Here is a 12337-nt window from a genome sequence, read left to right as displayed (position 1 = left end):
TAAAACTTTGAGCTACAGTGGTAAAGGGTGGAGTCATGAGTGCATGGAAAGGGGAGGTGAAAGGGGAAGTCTTTGTGTCAGAAAAGTTGAACCTCTACACCCATTCCATTTAAACATCGCCCTTTACAAATCTCTGCATCAGATCAACGTTGACAACAAAGGTAAGTTCAGTGTAGTTCTACATTTTAATGCAGACTAACTGAATTTGTAACTGAGGTTTAAGGGAATTTCCCAACTTGTAATCATGGCAAATGATTTCCACATGATTTCCATTAAGTCTGTGCGAACATGTTTTATTTTCTTGAGTTTTGGTCAAGTAAGAATGAACCTTGCTCTCCGTGTGAGCCCGCTACCTGTTTTCTTGCACGTGAATGTGTTCAGTTGTTTTACCAGACTTGAGTACAGTAGCACTTTTTCCAGGGTGTGTCTCTGTGGGATTGCTGTTAGGGATGTGTGTCAGACTGAACAAGGATTTCAAAGACCTAGGGGATTGTGGGTAGTGTCTTAACCATTTTACTGTGAATATGGCAATGTAGTGGAAACTAAGGAATACAGTAACTTGATGAAATGGGGAAAAAGTCTCTCACAGTGATTTTTTTTATTTTTTTTTGTCACGGTTGCAACAACTTAAGTGAATTGAATTGCTCTGCCTCCATGTAGAGGACATTTGCTTTGTGGGCTCAGGTGATGATATCTTCTCAAAACAAAGCCAAGCCCATTGGATGAAGCTCAGACAAGTTGGTGACGGGATTACAATGGGATTTGATTACAGGATTGTAGTGTTGACAGTTTTGTCCCCTTTTCCAGGAGAGTCACAATGGCTATGGTATCAGAGTTTCTGGGACAGCTCTCTCTCAACATTGGGGTAATGTCTTATATTTAATTCATGAAAACTCTTATACAATCCATGGTGTACCTTTTTAAATACGTATAAAAAAAAAAATTAAAAAAAAGATGGCATCAATTTGATCTCACTGATTTGCTTTGGATCCTCAGGCCCATGAACCCACGTTCCCCACTGTGGTACCTGCTATGGATTTTGACCCCGACAGAGATGCTGCCAGAATAGAGACTGCTATCAAAACCAAAGGCAAGATGTAGTACTGTACATGTTGCTTAAAAAAAAAAGTCTGTACTGTTCTGCTCGTCTCTCTACAGATGAGTAGCTGGTATTTGTGAGTCAGCATCCTGGCTTAAAACGTTTTGACCATGCTGGGAACACTTCCAAGTCTGCCTCAGGGCTGGCAGAGCTGGGAGCCATTGGCAACAGCCTGGACGCTAACTCTTCAACAGTCCACCATTTTGTTGTTATGAAGAATATGTTCTATGTTTCTTTACTAATGACGTTTGAGGGGGAAAATACCTTGTGACCACATCATGTGTTAAAGCAGGCAAACTAGCTTTGCTACCAGGCCCTCATATAATTGTTTGTTATTCTTCAACATGCACTTTAAAAGTAATTAAAGATAAATCCACACACACATGTTCAAAAGACTCCAAACCTGTTAAATTGCATTTACCATTTTAGCTTAGAGAATGTCTCACAGCTCAGTTTCTTACTGTAGAAGTTGAATATAGGTGTGTAATGTACGTGTGTTTTTTCATTCTAACATTAGGAGTGGATGAACAGACCATCATTGACGTTCTGACAAAGCGGACCTACTCGCAAAGAAGAGACATCGCTTTTGCATATGAAAGGAGGGCCAAGAAGGTACAGTAGGCCTCCAGATGCAATCCAAAATGCTTCACAGCTATTAAAAACGGTGTAGGAGACATTCAGGTAACATTGTTGTATTTTTAGGACATGATCTCAGCCCTGAAGGTAGCGCTGAATGGCTCTCTGGAAACGGTGATCCTTGGATTGATGAAGAGCACGGCCCAGTATGATGCCTCGTTGATCAGAGGCTCCATCAAGGTAGAGGACACAGATTGGTACACAATATCAGCAGATTTGATTTAAAGGTTACACTGCCCCCTTCTGGACAAATGACATAGCTTGCTTTTTTGCTACACCCAGATATAAGTTTTCATTGTGTTTATGCTAAAGTTTCATGCATAAAAAGTAATAAAGATTTCTGTCTATTTCAGGGTGCAGGAACAGATGAAGAGACGCTGATTGAGGTTTTGTGCTCACGCAGCAACAATGAGCTGGTGGAGATCAAGAAGGTCTACAAGGAGTGTAAGTTCAAAACATCTCAGTCATTAATATGAAGGGCTGGAAATGCATTGTAACATTTAATGCCACACCTATAGGTTGTTGTGCTTTTCATGCACTATTAGGCTATTGTACAACACGGGTTCTCTTTCTCCCTCAATAGTCTTGTCTTAAATGTTCTTGAACCAGAAATGTGATTACTCTAGATACGCAGAGAAAGCTAAATGTCTAAATCAAAAGTTATTATTTCCCACAGTGTTCAAGAAGGACCTGGAGAAAGACGTGGCAGGTGACACCTCTGGGAACTTTGCTAAGCTGCTCTTGGCTCTGGTGCAGGTGAGATTTGTCAGTGACCGTCTTTATGATTAATACAACACCAGACAGTTTAAGCTGACCTGACTTTGTGTCTTATTTCTGTGCAGACCAAGAGAGCAGAACCATCCGCTATGGTAGACTATGAAAAGATTGATACAGATGCCAGAGTAAGTTGCCCATTTTCACTTTGTCTGTGGAATCTAAAATAATAAAATAATTAGTATCTCATGCAAAATTTGAGTTCTTGCATTTCACCAATGTCTAAGTCACTGAAAAAGTCACTGAAATGTCCAAATGAGTTTTGAAACCCTTTTATACTTTAGTAAAACTTTGTGCATTTGATCATTTTGAGCTCATTCAATAACTATTTAATTGTGGTACCTTGATATTTAACAGTAGTGACAACACTTCTATGGCACAAAGTGTAATGTGTTGCTATTTCTTTGATTCAACTCAGGCACTCTATGAGGCTGGGGTGAAGATAAAAGGAACTGATGTGCCGACCTGGATCTCCATTATGTCTGAGAGAAGTGTACCTCACCTGCAAAAGGGTAAGATAGCCTGTTTTTGTTTGGTAGCATTGTTACATAAATGGGTATTTTTTTATGTTTAAGAAAAATCAAAAATGAACACTAACAATCAGTAAATCACTTTGTTTCCCTCTGCTTGTTAGTGTTTCAAAGGTACAAGAGTTACAGCCCCTACGACATGCAGGAGAGCATTATTAAGGAAGTCAAAGGAGACTTGCAAAGGTCCTTCCTGGTGCTAGGTACACATATCTTTTATCAATAATTACATCCTGTTTATTAATTTCTGAAGTAAATATTCACCATGTAGGCCAGGTATTGTTGTATGAATCACTTCTGAAATTACAAAAGAAAATCATCTGTCAAATACAAGATGTGTTATTGTGGTTATTTATTCAGTTTTTCTTTTGTTCCAGTTAAGTGCTTTGAAAACAAACAGCTGTACTTTGCCAGCAGACTGAATGAAGCCATGAAGGTAGTTACGGTGCTGTTCTATTTCTTCTTGTTGAAATGTGGCTATTTTCAGTGCCAGACTTTTTTTCCCTTTCTTTTGGAAGAAATGTAAGAAGTACATCTGCTTTTGAAAGTGCAATTTTGCTGCAGGAACACAGAATCCAAAGTTGGCAGAAGTTATCTTACAACAGCGTTGCATCAGCTGCTGTAGTTAAGTTGAAAGCGTGTACAACTTGTAAGTGCTGACTTGTGCTTGTCTGCTCAGAGTAAAGGAGCCAAAGAGAAGATGGTGACCAGAATTATTGTGTCGCGCTGCGAGGTGGACCTGAAAAAGATCTGCTCTGAATACAAGACCAACTTTGGAGAGTCTCTGCAAAAGACTATTCTGGTAAGTGAATTATTCAACCTGCCCCTGACCTTTTACTGATTTACAGTAAGCCTTCTTTTGTCATGCAGCCCCTCTAACCTGCTCTGTTTCTGCAGGAACACACCAAGGGAGACTACCAGAAGGTGCTGCTCGGCCTGTGCGGACCAGAGGAGTAAAAATGAATCATCAGTATCAAAAGGGCCTCACGTTGCACCTCTGGAAAGGTGTACTGGAAAGGTGGGCTCGTGAATATCACACTTGGAACAAACTGCGGAAAAAGCCTGCCCTTTTTTTTCTGCACACATTTAAATGCAACATTTTATACCAAAACGGCAATAAATTTGCTTTGTAAGAGAGAGTATTGTTTCTTACTTTCTTTGCATCCCACCGTTTTGTTCTTACCTCGTTGTATGTTGATAACATAGATAACCATTAGAGGGCGCTACAGTAGCATTAAAAGCAAGAGCAGATAGCTCCAGCTCCTGTGTCTCAGGCCTCATGGTGTCTGATATCTGCTGAAGAAACGCAGAGAACACACATTTTTGAATATAATGAAATATTTGATCTCAAAGTAATTTTTTTTACATTCTATTATCATCATTTCCCCTAATTATTCTAAGTAGTAAATTAAGAGTAAATACATGAAACAGCCATTCAAAGAACATATATTTTATTTGCACAAGGGTTGAAAATATTACTATTTTGCAGTTTTCCAATTTTTAAAACCATATTTTGAATTATGGTATTTAGATTCAAAACTGCACAAACTTGAAGATGTATTACGTTGTGAAAACAGTCACATATGATCCATACATCATCTTGTCATACAAAGAATTAAGATTCAAATCTTCCACACTTTCCACTATGAGGTTCCATCAAGATGATTTAATCATTAGTGTGTTTTTCTGTGTTTGTTTGGTGCTAATATTTTAATTAAAAATGTTAATTTTACCTCCGGCAAAGATGATTTGCATACCACTAAACAAGCTTCTATACAGTGTGTTTCTGCTGTTTAGTTTGTGGTCTCTCAGGATGAAATAACCACCACAGTGTTGTCAAGGCATTTTCTACTGAAGTATAAGAAAAAAAATGGCCCCAAAAGGCAAGATCAGAAATGCTGAACACAGCGATGAGGAAAAGGATGTGAGGGAAAGCGCATGGACTTAATAATCTAAAACAAAGTGTGGTACTGTGCCTCAAATATGATAGAGGATCATCTGTTGTGAGAGAAATTGTCTGATAAAATAATGCTTCTGTCTAATATTTTCACTGGTTGAGTAGCTGAGGAGAGAAATGGCTTCAGATTTTAACAAGGCACTGGATTTATGATCATTTTGTAATAATATTGATGATAACATTAGCCTTTTGTGATGGTTTATGTTTATAGGCAATAAAAAAAATATAGTGTAAAGTTAGGTAAAACAGTATTTTGCAAAGCAGGGAGTGAGATTTATGTGTGAGTGTGGTGACAGATTAATCTTTGCATCATAAAGAGGAAAGTAGCACCATATTTTTCCCTTTTTTATATAGATGTACAACATGCTGTTCTGTTCAAGGCCAGCCCGTAGGGACCTCCAGCAAACCCAAGGGGAACTCTCTTCTCAATTGAAACGATGCAATTTACTGTCCCAAACGCTGGCACTTCATCATTCAGAGGACTTTAACCCCATGAATGTCAAACACGGAGCATGCTGGGAAGGAGATGGAATACCTCGCATTACCATAACAACTAGAACCAAATGACAAGCAGTCTGAAGCCTAAAAGGTGAAGAATAATACCATATAATCACCTCATAAGGATTGCATTTGAGAGGAGATTTCTGATTACTTTGTTTGTTTTTTTGAATAATCAAAGATACTGATAAGGACCAGTGAGCATTCCCAGCTGTCAGGCTGCTCTGTTGTGGTGGTTTTAGCATGAAAGGTCAGACAAATCCAGTTACCTTTTCTAATACTTGTCCCAGTTAGATTGAACATGTGGATAGCTCCCCCCATTCACCTCAGAGACAAAGCCCAGGCAGCGCTGCAGGCATCCAGCAGCATTAAAGTTTCACAGTACAGCTGTAGAGCTGCTGTCGGCCCGCCAGACACACCAACTGCACATTGGGAAGGTTTTAGTTTGTGCTTTTTATTAATTTATTGCATTGAACAGAGCTTGCAACTTAGAGAACCGACAGCGTCTGAATGTTTCTTCTCATCTCTCCCTCCTTGACACATCTGAACCCGACTCAGAATTTTTGTTCAGAGCACCAAAGGGTGTTTAATTATAGAGTAGCGGGCCACCAAGGTCTGCTTTTAATTGTGTGCATCTGTGTGCGTTTGTGTGTGCGTTTGTGTGTGTGTATGTGTGTGTGTGTGTGTGTTTGCACGCAGCTCTATAGGTCGCAGGCATACTCTAAATGAGAACTCCTACAGGCTAAGCTGGAGGACCTGCTCCCTCTACACAGCTGCAGAGCCGAGAGAGCCAGAGTTTGATTAATATTTTCTTAATTATCATTATTTAATTCAGCCAAACCAGAGCTTCTTCAGTGAAAGTGTGGCCTTTGTCTCTGTGATGCTGAATACCCTGGCTCGTTAAGGGCACTGAGAGATCCTGTATATGGTAAATAAGAGGTTGTGTGTTATGCTGCTGCCCCAGGGAGAGTTGGCACCACACTGAAGGACATCTCCTTCTAAAGAATGCCGCTCTGCTGATGTTTCTCTGCGCAGACCGCAGAGCTGGATCCTCCGCCTCTGGCTTCGTCAGGCCCGTTTCCTTTTATGAGGCTCAAACTGAGACAACAGCACAGGCAGAAGAGCGCTGTGCACTCGTCATGCCATCAGGCTGCCTCCTTTGTACAGTAGACTGGTAATTGAAACAACATAAGAGAGCAGAATAAGGCCTGTCTCCTCTTCGGTTTTGGCTGCAGTCAGTCCATCTGCAAAAAAAAGAAAAAACGTGTCAAGAAGTTTCTAAAAGAGCTTTGTGTAACATGCAACACAATGTATGTCTTTGAAGAGTTCAGCTTCTGTCATCTTGAGAAGCCAAAAGGATTCATGAGAAGATTACTTGGTGCAAGCTATGAATTTGCTGCTTAACCTCAACCTGTTTAATACAGTATTTAGTGGAAAAAGATGATGCTTTGTTTTTAATTGTACATTAAATCAATCATGTCTGATACTAGTCACAATCCAGTTTGTTAAAAAGCGTGCCTGGAGACATAACCAGACTTTTATATAGTTTATCAGATCAGCAGTATTTGATGCTCAGGGCTGGATTGGATGCTGACTTCTCTCTTTGCTTGAAGCTTCCTCTCTATAGCCGTGTGCTGAAGGGATGAGAATACCCTGTGGCTGGTTAACCTACAAGCTTTCTATCTATATCCACCGTCTCCCCTCCTCCAGTTGTTGGCCCACAGAGACGCCCCTCATCCCCTGTGCCTATTCTGCCACTCGCCTCCCTGCCAAACACGCAAAAAGGAATTTTCTGACAAAGAACCACACTTGCAAAGATTGTTGTGATCCACTGGGTTTGATCATATGTCTGACATAGGAAACACAGGGTCTCTGTTTTATATCATACAGGATGCATGTATGCATAAAGTTTGTGTACAGTTTAATCTTTTGATGGCGCTTGTGTGGCCCCCAGCCAGATGTACTAATGATAATTTTCTGTGAAGTGGTTGTAATGGTCTGGCCCCAGCATCAGCAGCTCCTCGGTTGTTTGCACATGCCACTGGATCAGTCTGTGTGTGTGTACTTTGCAGCGATGGTGATAATATACCAAGAAACTGCAAGAGGAGGACAGTCTTTATCAGCCTGGCATATTAATGTTTATTTACACCATGGCTAATAAGATGTGTGCTCCGCAGCTAGGTGAGACAGAATGATGGTGGGTAATTAAACTGCTTTGCTTTAGATTCATCCATTATCCATACTCAAGCCTGCATACATAATGTAATAATGTAAAATAAGGCTTGTTGGAGCAGTGGGTGAGGTGACCATTCTGAGGTGTTTTCATCCTCGGAGCACAGTGTAAATCAATATGGTGTGTCACTGCAGACACAATGTATACAGATCGCTGTGATAAATTTGGGAATTGTCAAAATGTGTATTCAGAAGGGAGTGAGATATAACCTTTTACATAATGCAATTTTGAAAGAACTCAAACACACTGACAAGACTCATTTGTGTTTCAGCGTTTGGCTTACAACCTCTAACCTGTTGGAGGTCTGGGATTGACTGAGTGGGTGTCTAATCCATATTTTCATGACGCTTAATCCCATCTACTGAAGGCAGGCCCTGTCACCAATGTCCTTGTCAGACTGGCCACTGGACCCTATGTGTACACACACACACACACACACACACACACACACAGCCTCACCTTCATGCAAGAGATTGAAATCAGCAAGGCAGACACTCAAGCATGAACCAAATGTCAGCGACAAGCCACAGGGAGAGAAGAGGAGCCCATGTTAATTATTACAAAGAGAAATCACACTATTTCCCCTGCAAAACATGCTATCTCGGATATCAGTGGCTCATGAAGTCATTTTCTTTTTTTCCCTCCAGGGATAAACCAAGAGGAGACACAATTTCAATGAGTAGGTCTTTAAAAGCAGTGATTAACTTTGTGATGGATGTGTTTTTTTTCCGCAAGCTTTTGCTCATCACTTTATGGGATTGTGTTGTGTGTACTTGTACGATATTATACAAAAAGGGAAGGAAATCCATTGAAAGATCAGCAAGTTAGAGAAAACTCTAGACTTCTTTTGTTCATCAAAATGTCATGGAATTACAGATATTGTTTGAAGCCAGACCGTGAAGCTCTGCTTCCTCTGACAGGAGAAATGCAAAGTTTTGGAAAGGTGTCTACGAATTTCTTCCCCATGCTACGCTGCTCTCTCATTTGAAAAAAAAAAAAACTAAAAACAGCCTTCTTCTACTTCTTCTTCTGACAACACGTTTCCCATGTGACACTTAACCTTTGGAGATTTCCCATTCTCTCTGATCATTCACTGTTTGGTTCATGTTAATTAACCCTAGGGCACAGCAGAGAGTTGCAGGCTTTGAAGCAGCAGAGAGAGGGGGGGGGGCAAGAAAGAAGTAAAAGGAAAAAAATATTTTGTTGTTTTCTGTTTCTCTATGGCGATTCATTTCCCTATCTGTGTGAGAGTCTTGGTGGTGCCAGTGAGGATAGTGAGTGGCGTGGGTGTTGGAAAGGATGGAATATGGTTTGTTCTTGGGTTTGTGTCCCTGTCACCGTTAGTCCCTCTCCCTGAGAGGAAGTTGGCCAGGGCAGCCTGACCTCCCTCAGGTGGCCATGGATATGGAAATCAGCTCAAAAATAGAACACAAGATGGTTTTCATAGCCTTCAGCTTCCCCGCAAAAAAGGATTTTTGTCTATTTCTTTTCATTCTTTTTGGCTCCTGGCAGAAATGGTCTTTTCTGTACTTGCTTGAAATACGCAAAGCACGTTTCTTGGTGAAAAGTGCCACTGGTGGCAGGCAGGAAATATAGCCTGAGCCCAAAGTATATGTTGTGCATGGGAAATTATTTTTTTAACCATTTCACTACTTGAGTCTCGTCCCTTCTGGTTAGCAAGGCGCCGTGGCTCAAAGTACAGCAGGATCTAACCTCTGGCCTTGTCATCAGCGATTGTATGTACAGCTAAAAATACACCATCCACCACAGTCAGGTGACATACAGTGCGTTTACTCTGGCTTCTTGAACTCCGAAATGCTTTTTTTTCAAAAGCACCTTTTCTTAAAGCTGCAATGGGTTGAAATCCACCTCTCCAAAACAGTGGAAATATTCATGAGGAAATCCGCTGGAGAAGACGAGCCGCAGCACAACCAGAGGCTTTATTCTCCAGGTTCTTGGGGCAAATCTGTTCCTGTGCTTCTATCTGATGCTTGTCTAAAGCACATAAAGACAAAGACAGGAAGTATGATTAGCCATACAGAATAGAAGTGCAGTGCTCCCTCCAGGATAAGTCTTGAGGTGGGACTGATCAAAGCTATGCCCAGAGACAGAGGCAGACTGAACCAGCACTTTCCAATAGCTATCACTGCCTTAAGACAGGGGGGTTCTATACATATTTCCCTTTCAACATCTTTACCAGAAAGTTGGTAATATGTTGCAACAGAACAATAGCTTCAAAAATATAGTTAAATCTTCCATTATACTGTGAACTGTGACTGTCAATGTTACAATTTCTGAAAAGCTCATAGATGTTACATGATCTAAACTCTACAATCTTCATTTAGTCACTGTAGTCAGGAATTCTTCTTTGGCTTTTGCATTTTACATTTTTTTTGTAAATACCATGAACCCTGACTCCACTGCTGTAAATGTTTGTAATCTATCCAGGTTGTTATATTGTGTCTCTCTTTATCATTGTCTTATTTCAACAGTGCAGTCTTACAGATTTTACGATTTTCAACATCAGGGGTTGCTAGTTACCCCTGCTTTAATATACAGACTAAGAAGTGTCACATATGCAAACTTTACTGGCTGCATGTCCTTTCAAGTGCACCCAGTGTCTTTTAGTCATGGAGAAAAGGGGCTGCAGGTATATTGAGTCAGCCTCAGGGTTTGCGACTGGAAGTACAAGGCTCTGGCTGATAATAGAGACGGACGGAGTGAGATGAGATGCCTTCATTATAGACATGTTTAAAGGAGAGCAGGGGCTGGTTATATCAAAAGGTCGGCTTTGATATCTGGGCCTCAGACATTTATATGTTGTAATGACAGCCGTCTGCTGCTTTGGATTTCATTGTTTTTTTTTCTTTTGGAAGTTTCTCCACTATCATCAATATTTGATTTTTCTTTATGCAAAGTCCCCATACACCCATATACATCCTCATGCATGTATACGCTTTGTCCTGTCTGTATATTTTCTTGAGTTATACATGCAAGTTATTTCTTTATAGTATTTTATTTTTCTTATTAACATATAGATGATGAAAGTGAGCTGAAAATGTTTTTATTGATGGGATTATTTCTGTTAATTTACAAACTGGAACTTTATACTCCTCCAGCAAAGCTTTCGAACAGAACTCACACACTGTTTATTAATATATCGTGAACATTTTGGCAATAGCCAGACAACCGTCAATATGTTTATTCATAAAAGCACAAATTTGAATTTCTTCCTTGGCCTGTAAGCCTCTAAACTAGGAGACTAAATATATACTTACATTTTATTTCAAAGAGAAAAAATCCTCTCTGGCAAAAAGACTGGCTATGAAGAACTTTACTCAAGGATAGGAAGCACATCATTAAAACGGGGCAGAAATATTAAAAAGGGTGGATATGAAAGCGTGACGATCTACTCGCCTTTGGCTACTCTGACTCGCTTCAAAAACATCTTGAGATCTTTCCCTCCCTCAGACCTGCACTCTCCCTTGTTATTTGACTTTATTTGCTGGCTTCAAGTTGATTTGCGCTGTGGAGTTTTCCACTAAATAATCAATCACACAGAGCATCATAAAGGCAAATGATCCCTGTGAGGAGACTCATACTGCATAGAGCATAAACACAAGACGGAGTGAAGGGCGCAAGTGCTGAGGTCCCTTCATGTCTGCTTGACACCTCAGATTTCATCAAAGTCCCAAAGTCTGTATGTCCTCAAATGCCTCCCCAGACCCTGGCCTGGTTGGCCTAATTATAATACACAGAAATGTGAGTGCTGAGGGGAGTCGCCTCTATAAAAGTGTAGGTATGAAGTAATTACCTGTTTTTGCCGCCCTCTGTCTGGCTTTTGTCTCTCATCATCTGTGACATGAGCGGCTGCGGTGCTGTCAGCTCGGACCAGAAGACGAGCTATGAGTAAGGGACATTAACACATTACTCCCGCTCCCTCATGGATAATGGAACAAGGTTTTCATTTGAATGATAAACAAAATGACTTGGAGACACTGGAAAGATCACTGGCACCTGCCCCTCCCTGCTTCCATGCAAAGCTGAGTATTATGCAAAACAAGGGGCGAGGATTTTTTTTTTGGTGTCGCGTGAACTCATCTGTGTATCTCCCAGGCATGTTGGACAATTATGAGTCAGTAGAAGTAACTCCACCTTGCTAATGTTATGCGGTGTTGTGTTCACTCTCCCTTTATCAGTGCACAGCTGCTTTCATCTGTAAAGTTCTTCACCAAATCCTGTGTTCTTCAGATTAGCATAGACTTGTATCTGAAGGCCTTAATCAGAAACAACAAGGCACAATGGCCTCTATGTGTCCAGGGTGATAAATAATTCTGGATCTTATCAAAACAATCAAAATCATGTAAGAGAAAATGAAATATTGATGTGCCAAAGTATATAAAGTAAATATATATTCATTTCTATGAGAAGGAATATGCGGCAGCACATAGCTGCAGTGCTGTTTATTTTCATTTATAAAGACTTTCAATTCAAAACAAACTGAAGTTATTTTAGTTTATTTTGCTGCCAATAAACAGCTGGGGGGAATGTTGTTCTGCAGTGACGCTCTGACTAAAAAAGGTATTTCAAGTCTCCTGAAAACTACAGCGGTG

General features: G+C 40.4%; 1 protein-coding gene across 1 annotated transcript; it reads left to right on the top strand.

The window, feature by feature from the left end:
• The first annotated feature begins 69 nt into the window (after positions 1 to 69).
• On the top strand, positions 70 to 4175 carry LOC137881161 (annexin A2-like). Its single transcript, XM_068722951.1, has 13 exons — positions 70 to 161; positions 808 to 865; positions 997 to 1090; positions 1617 to 1711; positions 1802 to 1915; positions 2089 to 2179; positions 2412 to 2491; positions 2578 to 2637; positions 2928 to 3021; positions 3144 to 3239; positions 3414 to 3472; positions 3716 to 3838; positions 3934 to 4175. Exons 2-13 carry the CDS (start codon positions 818 to 820, stop codon positions 3991 to 3993), a joined length of 1014 nt encoding a protein of 337 aa, XP_068579052.1. The 5' UTR covers positions 70 to 161; positions 808 to 817; the 3' UTR covers positions 3994 to 4175.
• Positions 4176 to 12337: the final 8162 nt, after the last annotated feature.

The sequence above is a fragment of the Cebidichthys violaceus genome, unplaced genomic scaffold (genome assembly GCF_023349555.1).
Source record: "Cebidichthys violaceus isolate CVI_PGR_0920_01 unplaced genomic scaffold, fCebVio1.0.p SCAF_3, whole genome shotgun sequence".
NCBI lineage: Eukaryota > Metazoa > Chordata > Actinopteri > Perciformes > Stichaeidae > Cebidichthys > Cebidichthys violaceus.
Note: the sequence above shows the minus strand (reverse complement) of the source record. Positions and strands in the feature narration are given on the sequence as shown.